Source organism: Notolabrus celidotus, chromosome 15 (genome assembly GCF_009762535.1).
Source record: "Notolabrus celidotus isolate fNotCel1 chromosome 15, fNotCel1.pri, whole genome shotgun sequence".
In the NCBI taxonomy this organism is placed as follows: domain Eukaryota; kingdom Metazoa; phylum Chordata; class Actinopteri; order Labriformes; family Labridae; genus Notolabrus; species Notolabrus celidotus.
This window is the reverse complement of record NC_048286.1, coordinates 17743196-17763813: the sequence shown is the minus strand read 5'-3', so window position 1 is coordinate 17763813 and position 20618 is coordinate 17743196. Positions and strand designations below refer to the sequence as shown.

The 20618-nt window shown below is 39.0% G+C and overlaps 1 protein-coding gene across 1 annotated transcript in view; it reads left to right on the top strand.

The window, feature by feature from the left end:
* Window positions 1–20618, top strand: part of tnn (tenascin N) — a 39008-nt gene that overhangs the window by 2233 nt on the left and 16157 nt on the right. Inside the window, exons 2-8 of the mRNA XM_034703446.1 lie at window positions 3983–4180; window positions 4521–4721; window positions 4897–5271; window positions 10257–10390; window positions 11436–11565; window positions 13986–14168; window positions 15129–15218. Coding sequence (XP_034559337.1) covers window positions 3985–4180; window positions 4521–4721; window positions 4897–5271; window positions 10257–10390; window positions 11436–11565; window positions 13986–14168; window positions 15129–15218 — 1309 coding nt within the window. The 5' untranslated portion in view covers window positions 3983–3984. The remainder of the gene's footprint in view (window positions 1–3982; window positions 4181–4520; window positions 4722–4896; window positions 5272–10256; window positions 10391–11435; window positions 11566–13985; window positions 14169–15128; window positions 15219–20618) is intronic.

Sequence of the window (20618 nt, the reverse complement as noted above, 5' to 3'; positions counted from 1 at the left end):
GTTACAGCTGTTTGCAGTGGTCTTCCCTCCTGTTCTCCATTTACGTCAGCCCAATGTTTACTGGATTCGCGATTACAAAGCATTTAAGGCAGATGGAGATTTTAAGAAAGACACTAACACACAAGCATCCCTGCAAACCTCTAGTAAAGGTGTCTGTAGATCCAGACAGTGTTATCTGTGGGTGATTAAGTTGCCATTGTTGCCAGCGGGAGAATGCCTCCTGAGGTAACAACAGCAAGCTCTGTAAACCATAAATGAAAGCATTCGCACACATACTGTACACACATGCTCTTCTTTCGTCCATATAAAAGAGTGAACACACATCACAGGTAGTCCACAAACATTTTACAGGCCCATTGACATAGCTCTGCTTTGACACAGAGAAGTTATTGTCAGGAAGGAATTTTTTTAACTGTGTTTAAGGACATGTTGAATTTTACTTGAGGCTTTGAAACCCAGGCTGAAATGCTATCTGCATGGGCCCTGTGCTGAGTGAGGACAGGCACTAGACTGAAGAGATTCTGTTTTCCTGCTTTATCCTGCAGTCTTGAGCATGTTAATTAACTCTGGTCGACTGGTTTTATATCATGAATGTGCTGGACACTGATGCCAAACCAGAGTTTAATGTTTTTGCTGTATCAGCTTATGTAAGTGAATTATTGAGTGAAAGAGTTCAGTATATCTTTGTGCCTTGGTCGGCAAATAATGCTGCATGCATACGGCACATTGACGCCAATTGGACCATTCCCAAAAATGCTCCTGCTACTCCAATTAATTCATTCTTCTATAAGTCATTGACCCACCATTAAATATCTCTATATTATATCTATCAGCCATTAGATATTGTTAAACCCTGTATCTATATGTTTTTTTCCAGAAATGTAAAGCCCATTAAGCTTACCTGTAATGAAATGTGCTTTATAAATGAAATAAAATGACTAGTGCTATTACCCCTTAAACAATTACTCCATCCATTTATCCATCAATCCATATATCACTTCATCCTTCATCAGTCAGTCCTTTTAAAATGATACATCATATCCATCATCCATCCCTTCATCCATCCATCCATCCATCCATCCATCCATCCATCCATCCATCCATCCATCGAACCATCCATCCATCCATCCATCCATCCATCCATCCATCCATCCATCCATCCATCCATCCATCCATCCATCCATCCATCCATCCATCCATCCAATACATCTGACATACTGTATGTACATAGATCATATAGTCTTCCATCCATTTTTCATCCACTCACCTATTCAACTATCAAACATTTCTCGATCGATGAGTCCATCTATCCACTCGTTGTTTTTACATACACTAAACCCAACATTTAACCAAACACATTTGTGAAACAATTTTTGAATCACAGTGAATCATTTCATTCAAACACAAATTAAAAGTCAAATACCAATTCACATGTCTACTGTACATATCCACCCACTTATCTAATTCACCAGTGCATCCATTTATCCATCCATATATTCTAGTACCCATCCATCTGTCCAAAATCCATCCATCCATTCATTGAATCAGTTATTTATATATCTATCTATCCATCCATATTATCCAACAGAGTATGCACCACATCTTCGTTTATTTATCCATCCGTCTCTCAACCAGTTGTTTTCAGATGTAACTGCCTCACTTCACTCTCCATTCCCCATTCTGTCTCTCCATTAATCCCTCCATCCGTCTCCCTTTTCCTCTCTAAGACTTTCATTCTTAGCAGTCAGGATAGGCCCTTTGCTTTCCTTGGAAGGTCACAGTGCCATCTCCTCCAAAAGAAATAAGGAGAGGGCCTAAAAAAGGCGACCATCAAATAAAACCTTGACAGGCAGCTATAAACATGCTTGTTACGCATCTCTGTGCACCAATGCTCACTGCTGTTCCCCATGGTTATAGTCTACTGCTTATAATGTGGCTAACTGCTTGGCTGTCACTGATGCAAACACACTCCCTCCATCATTCTCTGTATCACCTATTCTTTCTTTCTTTCTTTCACTCACTTAAACTTTTGCTTTTTAGTTTCCCCCTGAATTTCCTTCACTTTTAAGTTTATTTCCATCTTCAAGCTCTAATGTCTCTATTACTTCTTCAGGTTTTCCCTCCAAATTCTTGGCCATGGATAAAACATCTATTCAAGTTTTGGGCTACCGCACAGGGTCCAATAAGCAATTTCCAAGTGATGTCATAGCCTCGGTTTCTTGCATAGGCATCAGTCTCCGACCTCAAGCCTTTGACTGGCAGAAATCAAATCACCAGCTGAAACAACCAAATAGGGTCAGCCATATTGGGTTTGGACAAGTTAGAAACTAGTCGTGGTAATTACATGGCTATTTGTCTCCATAAAAAGAATGATTTTGAATTACAGGACTACTTGAGTTACATCCAGTGTAAACCATTACTGAGGAGATTCATAAGCCAAAGTTTATGTTACGGACCAAAATGCAAAAGGGAAGTAGCTTTCTCTCTTAGAATTGAAAAGAAGGTAAATACCACTCAAAAGGTCAGGTATTTTCACTTACTTAGGATCACTTCTCTGAATCACTGTTAATCGGATAAAGGTATAATTGGCATGAGGATTGGCAGGGTTTGGGTCCACTTGTTGACATTTTAATGTTCAAGCCAATGCAAACATGGTGTCCAGTGGGATTTTAAGTATCCGTTTCCCTTTCTTTCCAACTTTTCCATCTGTTTAAGTCTTTCATGGTCATAGAGTAGATGTTTTGGTTTCCAATTGTTAAGTGTCTCCTCTTCAAAGTTTCCCCTAATTAGAATTAATCAGAATTTAAACACACAAAGAGTATTCTTTTAACAAAATAAGAAGGAAGGAAGTTTGTTACAATGACATGCCAATGAATTCTAAGGCACCCTTTTCCTCCCTACGTGCTCCTGACTTCTGTGGTTATTAACAATTCATGATTTTTTAATAACTTGTGGAACTTGTAAGGCATGCGTGTTCAGTTGAACCATAGGTGTGAATATTGCCATGCACTTTCCATGTTTTTAAGCAAGTAGTGCCCCCCAACACTTAATAACTGACCTTCCACTCACTCTTATAGAAGTGTTATGTTTCCATAGACCACACACACTGAGCACACATCAGAAGGTCCTCAGGCCACAATTTAAACTTTACCACACCAAGATGTTTACTCAGACCAATGTCTAAAAGAAAGACCCAGTGAAGGTTAAAATTGGTGATTATATTGAAAGCATGTAATTTGGCCTCCTAGGGAAGCCTCTGAAAGGATTTAAGTTCACATGACATCACTGTCATTAAAAACAATGACATCATCTCTGAGGGCAGCTTTCTGCCCTCTCAGAAGCTCTGAAACGCCTGACTGAGCACAATTTACGGTTAAGAGCAAACGGATCTCTGGCAAAGTGATGACTGCTCACTTTCTGCTGCCACATTGTGGAACAAGAGCCAAACACATACACACATACACACACCACAGTGACATAATGGTTTAGACTTCCAAAGATAAAATATACAGAAGCCTGCCCCACTGAATGTAATGTAACTTATGTATCATCAAGACAGTGTGTCTGTCCTCAGTTCTCTATTAAACACTGACTGAGAAGTACAAATATGACCCTTATTCAACCCGGAGACTAAGGTCCAGTCAGCCGTGACGACAAACATCTACAGTTTCTGTCTGTCAGACATAGTTCATGCTTAAGATATAATCTTTACAAAGTGTAAAAACACATACTATAAACCTGTGAAATATATAAATTTCTTCTTTATTGGAAACAGTGACTCATGCCGCTGCGTGTAAGAATCTTGGTAGAGATTTATTTTACACTCAACAGTTAGAAGTGAGGTACACTGAACACTTGAATTTCTTAAACAATGTATTACATATTTTGTTGTCCTGTGTGATCTGCATGTTTGCCTTGGTTCAGAAAAAAAATCTTACGGTTCAGAAAAAACATTACTAAATGATTTGATCTTTTCTTCCAGCCATGACCACCAGACTCCTGTGGAAGGCCTTGTGCCTGCTGGCTGTACTGTGCACCTTGTCCTCCCATTGCTTCGCTGACAACCTGCCACAACCCACAGCCCCAGAACAGGGAGTCACCTTCAGTCATGTCTATAAAATTGACCTCCAGGGTGGCTCTAGCTGTAAACTTGAGAGCGTGCCAAGCCAGGACGGGACAGGTAATAAACAAAAATAAAAACTAGAGCCAGAGAAAAAGCCAAATCAAAACAAAAAAATAATTTGAGCTAAGATTGACTGTATGTAAGCAGAAGGCTTCAAAGAGTGAATTAAAATGTGTGAATAACTAGTTGCTTGATTTTTAGCACAGAGGTTGTCAAATTGTATGAATTATGTCTGATTTACATAATTAGCCTTACCAACTGATATCCCTGTTAGAGTTGGTTCTTTTTTCTGTATTTTCTTTCAAACTGCATAACAATGTGTAATCATGTGTGATTGCTGCTTCCATTGAAAGTAATTAAAGAAATAAAACATGATAAACATTCTTGTGTTTTGTAGATCTGCAGACAGCGACAACTAAGAATGGAGATAACGACATCATCCTCAGACACAACATCAAGCTACAGGCACCGAAGTGTAACTGTGATGAATCAGAAAGCTTCAAGTCTCTCATGTACAGAGTGAACGGGCTGGAAGAAGAAGTAAACTACCTAAAGACCCAGTGTAGTCAAGGATGTTGTGGAAGTGGTGGTGCTGCAGGTAAGCTTGTAACATCCTAATGTAGTTGCTTGTTTGAACAATGAAGGTTAGATCTTTACCTACTAGTCAATGACTTAACAATAGAAGTTAACAGAAGTTAGCAGTTGGGATGAAGCTGCAAACAACTAGACAGCAGCTTATTTTTCTAACCATTAACACATTTTCACCTCTTAAGGAGTTGACACAAGCTGCAGTGGCCATGGCACCTACCAACAGGACACCTGCAGCTGCCTCTGTAACCCAGGATGGGAAGGCCCAGATTGCTCAGAGTCCTCCTGCCCAGACGAGTGTAATGACAATGGTCGATGTGTGGATGGGAAATGCGTGTGCCATCAGGGCTTCACAGGAGACGACTGCAGTCAGCCGATGTGTCCAGATGACTGCAATGACAAAGGACAATGTGTGGATGGAAAGTGTGTGTGTTTCCCACACTTCACCGGTGAGGACTGCAGCATCCAGAAGTGTCCCAATGACTGCATTGGCAACGGCCGGTGTGTGGATGGCCAGTGCATCTGTGATGAAGGCTTTTATGGGGAAGACTGTTCATTAGGTAAGGTACCCCGATTTAAAAACCCAAATTCTGTGCGTTGCTTAAGGTGGAGGCTTTGCTTGCTTGTCGGTGTACTACAGTAATGAAACAAATGGGCTAACAGCTAACTTTAAGTATGCTAAGAGGGTAACATGACAGCACTAACGTCAGTCACAACAACTTATTATACTTCTTTCATATCTTACCAAGATCTTTTTCTTCAGGATTCAATTGCTAAACTACTCATTGATTATTAAAATGAGAAAGATAGAAAGTGCGTTTGCTAGTTACTCTCGATTAGCTTGTTAGCTATATAGCTGATAAGACAATACTTCACACTGTCTGTTTGAAGATATAAACTAACTCTTTTTTAAATATCCATTCATCCATGCATCCATGCTTATGTTAAAAGTGTCAGCGGACCTTATATTTTGTCAAAGAAAAGGTAGAAAAGCTAAAAAGGCAACACAACCAACAGTTGTTCCTTTGTAGCAGCGGCTGTGGCTCAGTGGGTAGAGTCGGTCGTCTTACAATCGGAAGGTTGGCGGTTCGATCCCAGCTCCGACAGTCACATGTCGAAGTGTCCTTGAGCAAGACACTGAACCCCAAATTGCTCCCGTTGTTGTTCAGCGGGGTGTGAATGTGTACAAATGAGAGATCAGCTAATACTGATGGTTCCTAGCATTAGCATCCTCTACCATCAGTGAGTGAATGGGTATGAATGGGTGAATGCAACAAGTAGTATGTAAAAGTGCAAACTAGCATAACCACTCCAAGACCACCCAAGTGAATTGCTGATTCTTTGTGGTATCCATTAAAAGTGTCAATGTTTTCAGAACTTGAACTTTCAATAAGTGCAGATACACACTGCCCCAGTGTGTGTTTGTGTGTGTGTGTGTGTGTGTGTGTGTGTGTGTACGTGTGTACGTGTGTACGTGTGTCTTGTTGTGGCCAGGCCTTTGAGTAGACCGAATCTGCATTCAGTCTTAGTTCACATTCAAGTTACCAGCAGCACTTCCACTCTGTCCTCTAGAGACGAATGGTGTCTGAGTAAGCATATCTCGCCATGCTCTTTTTATGGGTAATTTATAAATCTGGGGTGCAGCATAATAACTTTTTACGACCCAGGCTCACATTAAATTTGATCTGTGTTCCTCCAGAGAATTAACATTCACATTTCACCTCTTTATTTAGTCACCTCTATGGCTCTGCTGACATTAAGCTTTGAATATTAACTACTATCTCATGGAAAACACAGATGTTACAAGGAGCTTTGAAACCATAAAAATTTTAACACTTGTACCCTGCAGCCCAGTTCATCTTCATATACATTTCCTAGCTGTATCATTAAGTAACACGTTTTAATATATACTTGAACTTATTCTTAGATCTTACAGCAATCCATGTTTTTGCACCAGTTTGTTATTTCCTTGATTTATGCTAAAACACCCCTGGCTAATTCTATAAACAATGAACCTTTGACAGCAGACATTTAAAACTTTCTGGAAAACCACAGGTGCCTGGTTAAAACAATGTTTTGCTTTTTCTCACAACTTTTAACATTGTTGTTATTGTCACTCCTACTTATGGTTTCAGTTACTTTGTAGCAAACAACTCCGTTGTGTTGCCTGGATTGCAGGATAGGATCTTGCTCCATTTTCCTTATCAGAGATGGTTGGGGCCCAGTAGCTCCTCAGGCTGCTTTCACATGTTTGCCTGGTAACTGTTGTGTCATGAATCTCAAGACCAGCCTGAGACTTAAACCAATTTTTTTGCTGCGTTATTTATCACTTCAGAATGCTAAAACTGGAACTAACCTACTCATCACAATGTCAGCAGAAAACATTTAATGTGCCAGACTCCCTTATGTGGATGCATTTAATGTGACATAGCATTGCTTATGTTGTTGACAATGTATCACTGTTGATACAGGGTTTGGACAAATCAGAATCAAGTATTTAACGCAGCCTGGCAATAATTAAAACATGTATTATTGTTTAATAGTTGTTCTTAGCACAGGGATTTAAAAACAATATAAATATACTTAAAAAACTTTAGTTAATTATAATAACGATTTTCATTTTAGTTCAACTAATAAGGAAACACATTCAATGTCACTGAATGAAAGTGCTCAGTTTAGATAGAGCTAACTCAATGGTTAGCAAATTTGTAATTAACAAAATAGAAAAAAAAACACCAACTAAAATCTGCAGCAGGTGTTCTTTATAATTTTCAGATATTTTTTCCATTCAAGAGAAACTAAATCCTTAAAATGCCAATTCAAAAAATGCCTGATATGTACTCCACCACTTTAAATTCCTGTGGTCAGTATTTTGGGGCTGTTGACTTTTCAAAAATGTAATTACTATGACCAGCAAGCACTAAAAGCTCATTCGAATGACAGTCTCATCAGGCCTTAGTGACCCACTTCTGTGGAATTCAAAGCACCTCCTGTACAGTTATTTCACATAGAGCAGCTGATAGGGCCTTCTCAGTGAGCTGACCCCATGACTCCTGGTCTGAAGGCAAATTCTGACATCAGGTCACATACTGTCACAAGAGTTACAAGAAACCCGTCGGACTTGTAGGAGTCCAGTTATGACCCTTAAGCAAAATCACCACCTCTCTTGCTAAATGTACCGCACACCAAACCACTCTTACTGCCTTGGGAGCAGAGTAAAAAAATTCATTTTATGGCAATTTAAGGGCAGGCAAGCAGAAAGGTGAGCAGCAGCAGTCAGGCATGGACAGTTTAATTCACTGAGTTCATAATGGGAGAGTTATTTCTAGCAGATCTTGAAGATTTAGAAGATCTGAGGCATAAAATTCAGATTTTTCAGAAATCTTCTACACCCCTTAGTGTAAATGAAGCCCTGAAATAACACTGTCTCTGGCAAACTCTGTCTTTACTTGTCTACGGTATGTCTGCCTCTACATTCAATTCAGAATAGAGAGCACATACTTTACAGCAGGGAACTTTTTTTAAATTTTTTTTTACATCTGCTTCGGATTCATCCACCAAAAGAAACTCCAAAGATACTCCACAACCAGTTTCAGGTCCTGAACCACAGCTCTAAAAACTACAACCGTTCAGTCTTCACAGTAGCAGGTCAGCTATGTCAATCCCTTGCAGGTGATTTTATTTCTTCAAGCTGTTTTGCCCTGCAAGGGTAGAGGATATCGAGAGACAGAGCTGGAGCTTCGTGTGTAGGTGCTGCTGAACTGAGTCCAACATCAACATTGGAAGTGTGTCAGAGGAAGTGTCAGAGTGGGAGGGAAAGTGGGAGGTAAGGAAATAAAATACATTGTGTTGATTTTAGGTGTGAGTAATAATAATAGGGGTAATAGGCAGCAGGAGGAGATGAGCACAGAGGCAAAACAGTCGAGACATTCTTTGTTTTATGTGGCTAATTGCCATTTCAGCACCTGGATGATAGACGTCAGTCTGCTCTGTAGGTGATGACAGCAACACAAGTCTTGAAGTGTATCTTTAGATAACTTCACATCCAGTTTAATGCCCCTTTTTTCCCAGCTGCTGATGTTAATACAGCACAAATATTTCCACAAAGGCAGATACTATCTGATATAGAGGATCAATGTTGCCTTAACAATTCAAATATTTGTGCTGCCTGAACTCTTGTCTTTCCACAAGGGTCTGATTTTAAAGTGAGAAAAAAGGTTTTTGAACTTCTTTAACACAATGCAGATGCTTTTGATTTACCAGTCTTATCCTAGCTTCTTTTACAGTCTCAAAAATATTTTCTTTCATTTTCCCAGATTATAGTCGATATATTGTACCCTGGAATATCGTCTTGAGCTTAAGACCATATTTAGCGGTGTTTAAGCACATTGCGTAATACTTTTTTTCATGTCTATCTTGAAAATGTTTCATAAACGGTAGGCAACCTCATATAGAAAACAAGTGGAATTTCCATTTAATTTATCTTTAACAATATTAGCATGGACACTTCTTCAGCACTCACTCCCTGCAGACTTACAGTCTATTTAAGAAAACCAACCACGTTGTTTCAGTCATACTTTCCTTCTTCAAATCGTACTTCACTCATCTTTAACCAGACGAGAGACATAAGACTATTTCCACTATTTTCCGATCTTAATATGTTAATTTTTTCACCCGAGCTGCTCTCAAATATTATTCTAGGGTAAGGACTGTTGATGCTCGTGCCTAGAGTAGCAACAGGGGGATATTAAGTGCTACTGGATGGAAAAGAACTGCTACACTTGAGAAAAAACAACATTACGCTTCCTGACTTTGCTTTGTGGAACAGCAGCTGAACCTGATGTGAATCTCGTCCCTCACCACCCGTTTCACTTTTTCCCCTTGAAATATGCTTAGTTTGTGTGAGCTGTGCTGTACTTCACTAAATCTACCAGCAGTGTCTACCATTATACCCTCCTCCTTTCAGAAAGTCATGGTTGTTGGTAAACCTTACTCCAGAAAGCTGCTGACTTGTTGTCTTCTGACTTTCTGCTGATGTCATTGTTTTTATCCACACTGATACAACTCATTTTTTGCCTTTTGTTATACCTTTCCATCACCTCAGTTTAGGCCCTAAGGTCTTGTATAACCACTGATTTGTTTTTCTTATAATTTCCATCACATTTTTGTTCAATGACAAAAAGGGTAGAATATAGTTGGGATGAAATGCAATCAATTACGTATGTATGTATAGGAGAAATAGGAGTTGTTTACAGATAGCTTGCGTTATAAAAAACGTGAAACATGTCTTTATGGCTGCTTATCACTGTGTCATAGTCTTTTTGCAAACAAATGAATACATTTTGAACACTGGTCATACTTGATAAACTGTGGGATTTGAAGTTGTTGCAAAAAATATTCATATTCCAGGGCCTTCATTTGATGTAACTGGCGAGGTAGAAAGGAATAAAGGTTGTAAGAGATAAATAATGAAGCTGAAGAAGTAATTTAATGAATTGAAGCTTGTATTAAAATGTGCTTTGACCTCTGTCTGTGTCTCCATCAGTGCTCGGTCCACAGGGTCTGCAGTTGGTCCAGGCGACTGATGTGTCACTTTTGGTTGAGTGGGAGTCTGTTCGTGGAGCAGAGTATTACATTTTGACGTATCATCCCAAGGGTGATAAGCGCGCCATGGAGCAGGTAGGGGTTTTTTTTACTTTCTTTTTTTTTTTTAGGTATTTTATGTAAAGGATATTGCATTTAAATAATATCATATGATAGGTTGTGCTGTTGCACTGGATATGATTGTGCTGGATTGTCTAACTAAACCTTTGATTCCGCCATCAAAACAGGTTCCATGACCTGATACAAGATTTAAGATTGAAAGTAGTTTATGTATCCCAGAGGGCAATTCAATCTTGCAGCCTACCCATAAAACAATAGAACAACAAACAGAGTAAACAACAGCATTCAGACATGTCAGTGACAACAGATCTGTTGCAAGGAGCTGTGCCATAAATAGAATTCCAATAATCCAGCTTAAAAAATAAATAGAAAAGACACCTTATCAAATGCAAGTTAATAGGAACTGGCCTATAAGTCAATTACTGCCATCAGCGTTTTGCAGCCTGATGGAACTGAGGAACAAAAGAGATTGAATCACTGTTAGTTTTTCTTAGGGGGGGGGGTCGCAGTCCTGACAGCATTAAAGATAACTCAAATGAGAGCATGTGGTCTGAATGATTTATAAGTCTTTTGGTCTTCTGTACCACCTGTTTTCACCAGAGGGTACTCAAGCTTTTCAGGTGGACACCACCAATCTTAGAGCAGACTTTGATAATGTAATTAAGGCTGTTCTTGTCCTTCACAGACAACCCATTTTACCAGCAAATAAAAGAAAATGTTAAAAGACTTATAAGAAAGAAGATTTATACAAGCTACTTAAAATGTTTTGAGATACACCAAAAGAGATTCGCTTTTACATCTGGTGTATTCTTTGTTGTCCATTGTCGCTTTGATGGCCTGTGTGATACAAATAAAGATAATTTGCTGTAAAATTAATAAATGGTATTAGAACAACTGAGTTTAGCTGATTTACTGGTCCATGGCATGCTGTTATATTCTACTGTATATCATCACTCGTGAAATGTTGAATCTGCTTTTGTATTGGTATTTAACTGTGACACAAATAAGAATGTTTTTTATTTGAGTTTGAAATGACTTCTTTCAACCCACTGTATTGTAGGTCCAGGTCCCCAACACAGAGAACTCTTACCTCATCACCGGCCTGTCTCCCGGGGTCACCTACATCGTCCAGGTGTATGCTGTCATCAAGGAAATCCAAAGTGAAGCAGACAAGATTGAAGCTACCACAGGTAAGCCCAGGCTGCTTCAGAAACCAGCTATGAGGCTAAAAATGTGTGCTTCCTTTGACTGAATGAGCATGACGCAGGTTGAGATCAATTACTGGTGAAGTGGAACAGGGCTGTAGGCAGCATGTTGCCTTTAAATACTTCGGTGGTTTGGGGTAAAAGCAGATGTGACCTATTAATGACTCTTGTGGCAGGAAGGCCAGTGAAGGCCTGCAGGTATGGGGAGATTTAGTCAGTTTTTATGTGGATTAAGTGGTCACATTTGAGGTTAAAGGTAAGTGTGATGAGGCACGAAAACACCAATGTGTAAAGTGCTTAAATGATAGAAAGAATGAAGTGTTGCAGAATAAGAATCTTGATTTGAGGAAAAGACAGATGAGTTTGAGATAACAAATCTCATATTTCTAATATGGCAGATCTTAACAACACTTTTGATACCACTGCTTGATACAAGCGGTCATGTGCAGTCTACAGTACTCATGTTTAATGATTTCAGTACCTGAGATAGAATAAGTAGTCTTTTTCCAACATCAAATTGCTGGGGACTACGAATGAAAATTAGCCTTATGGCTAACTCTGCCATATTTACATTGATGTGACGCTGAAATGTTCATTAATATGCACTGTCCCTTTAAATAAATAAATAAATAAAATAAATAAATAAATTGTACACTTCTTCTATGTAAGTGCCTTTCTGAGAACAAGCTGAAGCCTGTCATTAGTAAGTGTTTCATTTAGAGCTGGTTTGTTCACTATTCAATTTTAAGGTAATTACAAAGAAATGGCTCCACGGATGTGTTAAATGGAAATGGACTTGCTCACAGATGTGGTAGAGACAGATGTGAGGAGAAAGAGATTAACACACAGGATTGCTGGGTGTGAGTGAGACGGACAGACAGACAGACGGAGAAAGAGATGGAGTTTGAGTCTAATGTGTGGTTGGCTTGGTTAGCGATGGAAAACCTCACACAGCATGGCATTCCCATATGGGCATGGGAAAACACGCCATCATCTGTCTTATTGGTTTTGTGAGGAGAGCTCAGCATGAGGCAGACATTTAGCATAGTTTTCAACTTCAAACAATGATCTACTTCAAAAGAGTGCACATGTGAGTGTTTCTCTTTTTCCCATAGAAAGGCACAATAGCTTGCATTCAAAAAGTGCTGTATCATTTATTTTGGTGCCATTTGTTTTGTTTTATGGTTTTGCTCTGTCCTTTGTTACCATCTGCTGCAAACTTTGTCACCCTTCGTGGCTGTGCTTATGTTCAAAATGATAACCATCAATCTTACATTTACATATATGTAATATTCAAAGGTATGCAAAGTTATTTAATATCTTAAACTATTGCAGATGGCTCTACCAAAAATAACCAATCTCTTTGACTCATCAGAGAGAGAAGTTTTTGTCTCAACATCTTTGACTGTCTTTAAACACAGGAGCAAATCAATAATTTAGGGGCAATATTTACACAGTCCATGCCTGGTTTCTCAAACTTTTTATCATCTTAAGATAAAACTGTCACAAGTTAGACCACAGATATGTCAACAATTTATCACAAAGTCCCCGCACTGTTAATATTAATCTCTGAGAAATGTTTTATTGCAGAGAGTGTGTGAAACCCAAGACCAAATATGTCATTTCTACTGTCAATGTCTGTCACTCATGCATATAATAATAATGAAAACAAATAGATGGGGACCCTCTATAACCCTCAAAAGGATCACAGGATCATTTTAAATGGTTTAAAATTATAAATTAGTGCCTATACTCCCTTTGAAAAATATTATTCTGTGTTTCTGTACCTGACATTTAACTGAGAGGTGATCTGTGCTAGTATGCATTTTCAATTTTAAAGTGACTTCAGCTGAACGGTGGATCATTTTATGTGAAATGGGCATTTAAGTATGACGGGAGCATAAATCTAATAAATGACTCACTTATGTGATACAGCATAATCAATGTTAAGTATGCTATTACCAGTTTACATTAGATACAAGTTATTTGTCATATCAGAGCAAGAGAGGTCCTATCAACATTGCATTGTCTTATAAACAAAGGTGAGTGTTATTTCTATGAATTGATTACTGATTATAATATTTTATTGAATTGTAACCCATTCAGAGCCATTAAAGTGTGTGTGATTGCATGAGTAACTTGTTTTAAATGGAACAGAATACTAATATTCTTGTATGTTTGGTTTTGATATTTTCTTGAAGGCCAAAGGGAAAAAAATAGAAAGAATGCCCCTCTCCTCATGAAGGTCACTTTCAACTGGAAGTAATCAATCATCCAGCTCAAGGTCGTGATGGGAGCAGAGCAGGGCAGATACATGTTATGACAGAGCTTTTCACACAAGGTTTCCAGTTTAAAGGTCATGTCTGTACTACCAGTTTCATGTTGTTGTCATGTATCCTTCCCAGATGTTACAGTCATCGATGATATCCACATTCTTGGCCAGACAGAGGATTCAATCCAAGTGGAGTGGAAGAACCCACCAGCAGAGGTGGATCACTTCAAGCTGACACACATTGACCCGGCGGGACAGGAGGAGGAGCAGAACGTTCGGATGAGCCAAGAGGCGCGCACAAAACACACTATTGTGGGTAAGTGATGTAACAGGCAGACGCCTAAGTCTCCGTCTATAGCCTACTTTTTAACTGTTATTTGATAACTCTTAGTTCCCGTGATTTAATGGACCCATTTTATAAAGTCAGATTTATTCCTATCTCATGTTTTGTTCTTTTGTTTTTGTATTATTATCTGTCATAAGTTTGTTTTTGTAATATCTTGGCTCTGATTATTTGTGGTAGACATTAGGAATTTGAATTACATTGTACATTAAAAAAAAATCCAATAATTAATTTGTGTTATAAAACAAATACAGTTAATAATATATTGTAATGAAAATACGATTCCCATCAGGGTCCTGCTCACCCTGTCAGGATTGTACTTTGCACAACACCAGTTCACTCTACATTATCCCACTTACTGCTTAACTACCAACTAAAACATACAGAAGTTGACTAAAAATATTGATTTAAAGATGAACAAAAATTAGTTTTTCCAATTCCAGGATGTAACGTTTCCATGAGAATGGTTCCTTATCAGCCCCTTTAAAGTATGAATTGACATAAAACTGAATGTTTCAATTTAACTTAAAAAAAAATTGTTGCTTTATTGCAGAAATTAAAGGGTCAGTTTTCACCACTTTTGTCTAATGAGCTCATGAATCAAAGCATTGTCTACCTAGAAGCTTCATCTCACTGCAGGTAGTGGTTTTAGTTGTACACATTTTGTAATCAGAATCAACAACAACTAAAGACTGACTTTGCTTCAGAAGATGTACTGTAAGTATCCTGTGTTTAAAAAATAAGAGAGTTTGAAATATGGAATAACATAATAGAATTTTTTATGCATTTATTTGACTTAAATTATCTTTGGACCTCTTGATGGGTTCAAACCTTCAAGTTTGGATCTCTTGGTTTGATCTATTGTCATGGGATACACACTGAAGTTCTTAATATCTCACATATTTAATTGTTAAAATCTCTGTATTCCTGTAGGTCTGTTTCCAGGAACAGAGTACCAGATCTCCGTCCAGGCCATCAAAGGAAGCACTGAGGGGAAACCTTCCTCTGTCAATGGAGCCACAGGTCAGTGTCAACACATCAGTGTTCATGATGATCCATTTGTACTAATCTGCCCCTCAGTGACCAGCATATGATTTCATCCCCTTTCCAATCAAATGCACCCTTTTTATATTTAAAATGGACCTCTGTCCTCTTTGGTTAACTAATTGTCCAATCAATCAATTCATCAAGCTTTATCTATTTAAACACCACCTTTCATACAAATCAAATGCAATTTAAAGTGCTTTATTGAAATAATGGCCAAAACATAATACTTATTAGAAAACCAAAATTAATTTTAGTAGAAACTACTTTTCATTCCTCCTCTGTGTTCAAGCTGCCACAAACCAGCTGCCCCTGGAGGGATTAATACAGTTTTTTTTAAATTCAATTCAATTATGAACCTCAGAAAATGTCAAGCATTATCAACAAGCATAACCTGGGTCCATTTGTGTTGAACTGGCATACAGCAGGATATAAATTTCAGAGACTCTGTCCCTCCTTGTGAAGCCACTGACTGTCTGGATATGGTAAAACTGAAAATGATAGATAAGCCACTTGTGGGGGAGAAAACCATTATGAAACAGCAAGGATGTCCTTAGTTTTGAATTGTGTGCAGTATTAAAAACTGCTCTAAACTCTTGTCAAGCCACCTACATTTTACCAGCGGTTAGCCCCTAATTGGAAAAGCACATAATATGTCAAACCCAGTCTGCATGATAAACCTGGTATTACCTTCCACACACAGCCAACGATAATAGCATAATGAATACAGCCAGCAAGACGCACGATTATGGGTTAATAATAGAGAGCGGGAATTTACAGCCTAATAGTCTGGACAGGTCCTAATGGCTGTGGTGAGCCTGTTCACCGAGGGGAAACTTGATACGAATGGTGTAACGACTACAAGATGCTCCCCGACTACTGAGGTGAGAAGGTCTGTGATTTACAGAGTCCATCTGGTAATGTTGGATTGTGGCAGTGTGGCGCTGAGTCTTACAATGTTCATTGCTTTTTATTACGTAGGGTTTTGAAACGTGAGGCAGAATTCATTTTACAGCTGGTCTTCAGATACAGTTGCTTTAAAGTTGATATTAAAGTGGCAAACAAATGGTCTATTAAGCCACAGCAGGTCTTCTGCTCTCCTTTTATTCTACTAATTTGTACTTTCTTCACTTTTCTGTCTCCTTTCATGTCTTTCCTCCTAGATATTTGCTCTCAGCCACCTATAGAGCTTAAAACAGTCTCCAGGTTGATCACCCTCCAGGATTTAATCCCTCCAGCAGCCAATTTAATGGTTTTTAGTTGTCAGTGTTAGCTAGGTGATTTCAAGGCTCACCTCTCTTCTTCTTTTGCAGCCTGTCAGACCCTCAAGGGCCCCTGTCATTACTAGGCTTTTTTTATTCTCTGTGTGTGTTACTTACTTGAGTGGTAATTGCACGTGTGTGTATGTGCGGATGTGCTAATCTTCACCACACAGACTGTGGCTCGTCTCCACCTCGGTAGCTACAATCCTTCATTTCAGGTGTTTCAGGAAAAGGCTTAGCAGTGATTGAGGAGGATAGGCTTCTGCTCTGCATGCCAGTAAGACGTTGCTGGTTTCATGATGACTGGCAGAGCTCAACTTGAAGCACACTCACATGTTATCTCACCCAACACAGTTGTTGCTTTGGGGCCTTTGTGATCATATGCAGTAACAGATAAGAAGAACATAAGGAGGGAAAGTAAAAATAACAGAGAAGATGAACAAGAGTAGAAGAAAACATGTGCTTTTGTTAAGTCAGGGAAAGAAGATATGATAGGAACAATAGGCTAAATACACAGAGGGAAAAAACTTTATGTATGTACAGAGAATTCAAGAGCAAGAATAAGGCTTCAAATAAAAATGATGGGTCTCACAGAGGCTATTTTCGTGGCACAATGCTACTGTTAAGCAGTAAACAGAGCTCTAGTTTAATTCGCTGAGCCTGACTCCTTCCATTATGGAAGCTATTACATTTGATCCACATTTTTACCCTCTACCTTATACAGTTCAATATTTATCAGTATGTCCTGACCTCTAAATTGCATCGTGACCTACTCTGTCATTCTTTAGGCTTGTGATATGTATTTAGTTTATATGTTTAATCTGTTTTATTGGCTGTGTCTGTGTGTGTTTATGTGTGCATGTGCTTGTGGGTGGCTGCATGACATCCTTCATCTGTTGTTAGCTCACAAGTAAAATGATTCAGTGACAGCTATAACATTTAGGAAAACACCAAAACTCTTCTTGCAGCTGACGTTTCACAGCCACTAACCTACCAAAAGATTATGAAAGTGTATAAACACAACATACCATCACCGCTGCAGCTGCTGCTGATGATTCAAATTCAATAAAGTAACCACTGAGTCCCGTATAACCGAAAGCAGAAGGATTTGGGTTTTGCGGAGGAGATAAATGTTTAGTCTTAAAGTTATCTGGATACACTTTATCACTTCATGTGGTCCACTGGGAGTACCCTGTCTGCTCAGATGCAGTCCATCAGCACTGTGAGCCCTAAACCAGCCGATGCCAGAAAAATGTCAAGTGAGAATGTGAGATGGGACATTGTATGCTTGTTCACTTGAGTTTGAATTTAAAATGTATATACATGTGTCTGTAGCAAGGTTAAATTACAGGAACAATACTGGCCTTCCAATTGTAGTGACATTTATTAGAAGATCTGCTGTTTTTGTCCAAAGTTTTGATACACATAATGACGCAGCATCCTGTCCTTTTAAGTTTTTGTTCAGTATATAATAGTGAGTGGGAGTGTATTCAGATCAGGTTACTCTACATGTGTGTATCATCAAGTATGACACTTTTGGGGGGTTTCATGTCTTTGTTCGATGGTAGGAAAGTGGATGGAGTGAGAAACAGGAAAGAGAGAGTGGGAGAAGACATGCAGCAAAATGGACAAAAGTGTATAGCCTCTGCAAATGGTGCACATGGTTTAACCGCTGAGTTAAAGTGGCGCCGTAATGTTCCATGTATTATGTTCAAGTCGGACTTGAGGGCACTTTCCTTTGTGTAGCGGTTATTAAAGTGCATTGATAACAAGTAGATAGTTAATGACTGGGACTTTATTACCATGTATATTAATGTCACTTCTAGAGTCCTCTTCTATGTAACATATTTCTCTTTGTGATAATGACTTTGCAGCTGGTTACCAAACAAACAGATTGTTTGGCGTAGGAAGGGTACTCCTCTTATCTGCCTGGTCCGTAGACTTCCTGTTCCTGTATGGTTTCTCCTGTATGGTAAGGCTGTTAAACTGTGAGGGTGTCAATGATGAAAGACGACCAGTTACTGTGCGCTTTGTGGTTCATGCCTCTGCTGAACATATCGCTTATAACGGATAAGCCTTTTTCCAAATGGCCAAAGCCACAGCTCATGTTGTGGAGCCCGGTAGCCACTGTCGCAACCCGGCTAGTGAGGCAGAACGTCTGGAGTAACTGGATCCATCATACTGTGTATAGAGAAAAGCAGGGCTCTCTGTGAAAGACGTACTGCACAGAGATCTTATGACTCATAGAACATATCAGACAGCCAGAAAGTGACTATACCGCCCTCAAGAAAAGGAACTGCAGAGAAAATAAGACATTTTATTTTGATGGAAACCAGAACATAGTTAAATACAAGCTTTCCGTGGACAGTTACAAACCAAATAGTAGTTTAGGTTAATTAGTGGTGAGGGATAAAAAGCAATAATTAACCTTCAAAGTAAACTGTCAAATGCTTTCTGATGCTTGTAAATCAATTTGGTAAGCCTTTTATTCAATTAACTTCTATTGAGGTTGAGACGACAGCTGTAACTAATGTCGCTCTGACTTAAAAACAAAAAGTGCGGAGCACAGGATAAAAAAGCAAATATCATTCATCTCAGAAGGAGTTTAACTCTGCAGTGTTGTAGAAAAAAGGGTCATATTTTTTCAGTTAAATGTAAGCCTGTTTCGTACAAGTGTTTTCCTAACCAGGGACATGCAGACAAAGAGCACTTGTGGCTCTACAGCAGAGGCACTGCTTCCGGATGTTGGAAACCTCTGAAGATGGTACAAGCAGTATTGTATTTGAGTCACCAGACCTTGAGTCCAAAATGTTCAAATGGAGTCTGCATCACCAAAAAATATTCAGAGTCGATTTTGAGTCAGAGTGAACTCCCAATTGCAATTATTAATTAATCTAAGGTATGATCACTGTCTCCAGACTATTTGCTCTACAAAACTTCAGCATCCTGGTAGGAACTGTTGCTGAACAGGACGGCACATGAATGTACATGCTGGTGAAGTGCTCCAAACTGAATACATTGTTAGGGCCTTGTAAAAAAAAGCGAAAACACTGAATCAGTCTTAATTAAAAGTCCAAGTCCTCCTTTCCATACTCTGAATCCAAATGTAGTCAATGGACCAGACAAAGTCTGAGTCATCAGTGCTACAGTCCAAATTGAGTCATGAGACCTGGCACCTGGACTTGAGACAGACTTGAGTCCAAGCACTGAACTTGAGCACTACAACAGGTTACAGGTTACAAATGTGGTGATTGGTGGTAAATGTTTGTTCCAAATGTATCTGGACAGAGCACAGTGCAGTTCCACCGTAACAAACTCAAACTGGCCTTTAGACTGTTACACATAAACAGCTGTTAGTGCCACCAAATTTAAATTACTACAAGTTTGTGTGAAAACCACTTCCCAGAAACATGGAAACACTATGTGGTTATATGCCCACAGGTCGGATGTGGAACAGTAAAGTGATTAGGTGTATTCATTATATAAAAAAAACACAGTTTGAGTGCCAAAATGATCAACTAAAACAAAGGTTCAGGCTACGACTACTTGTTTTACTTACTTTGCAATTGTTTTGTCCACTTGCTCATAAGCTTAGGCTTTATGTTGGAAGACAGTCAACACAGAAGGTAACGGGGGGGCCAGCAGTGATTTAGAGGTCCTGGATCCAATCGATGGTCATCAGATGACCAAAAACCAAGCCCAACAAACATCTGTGAGGCTATCTATCCCTCTCAACTCTTTGTGAGTCTTTTCCCACTTCCAAAAAAGAAAGCATTTTAAAACATAATGTAAAAATAGATTTTGCTATGTCATTGTAAATACACACAGTCATCTAAATGTGTATATGTCTGTAAGTGTGTACTTATGTGTTGATTATATGAAGTACACTATAATTTCTGGGCTCCCCCAGTTGCGCTAACTTATTGTACTTAGACAGCTGAATGGACTCTCATTTTCAGGCCTTGGAGAGAACACTCAATGCTAATAAAAAATAGAGCTATTATAAATTCAGTCTGTGCTTTGGCTCACATCAGACTGTCAAGCTGTGCAGCCACAAGGACGGGGAAGTGACAACAGGAGAAGAGAGGAACAGGGGGAATGGAGTTAGACAGTTGCA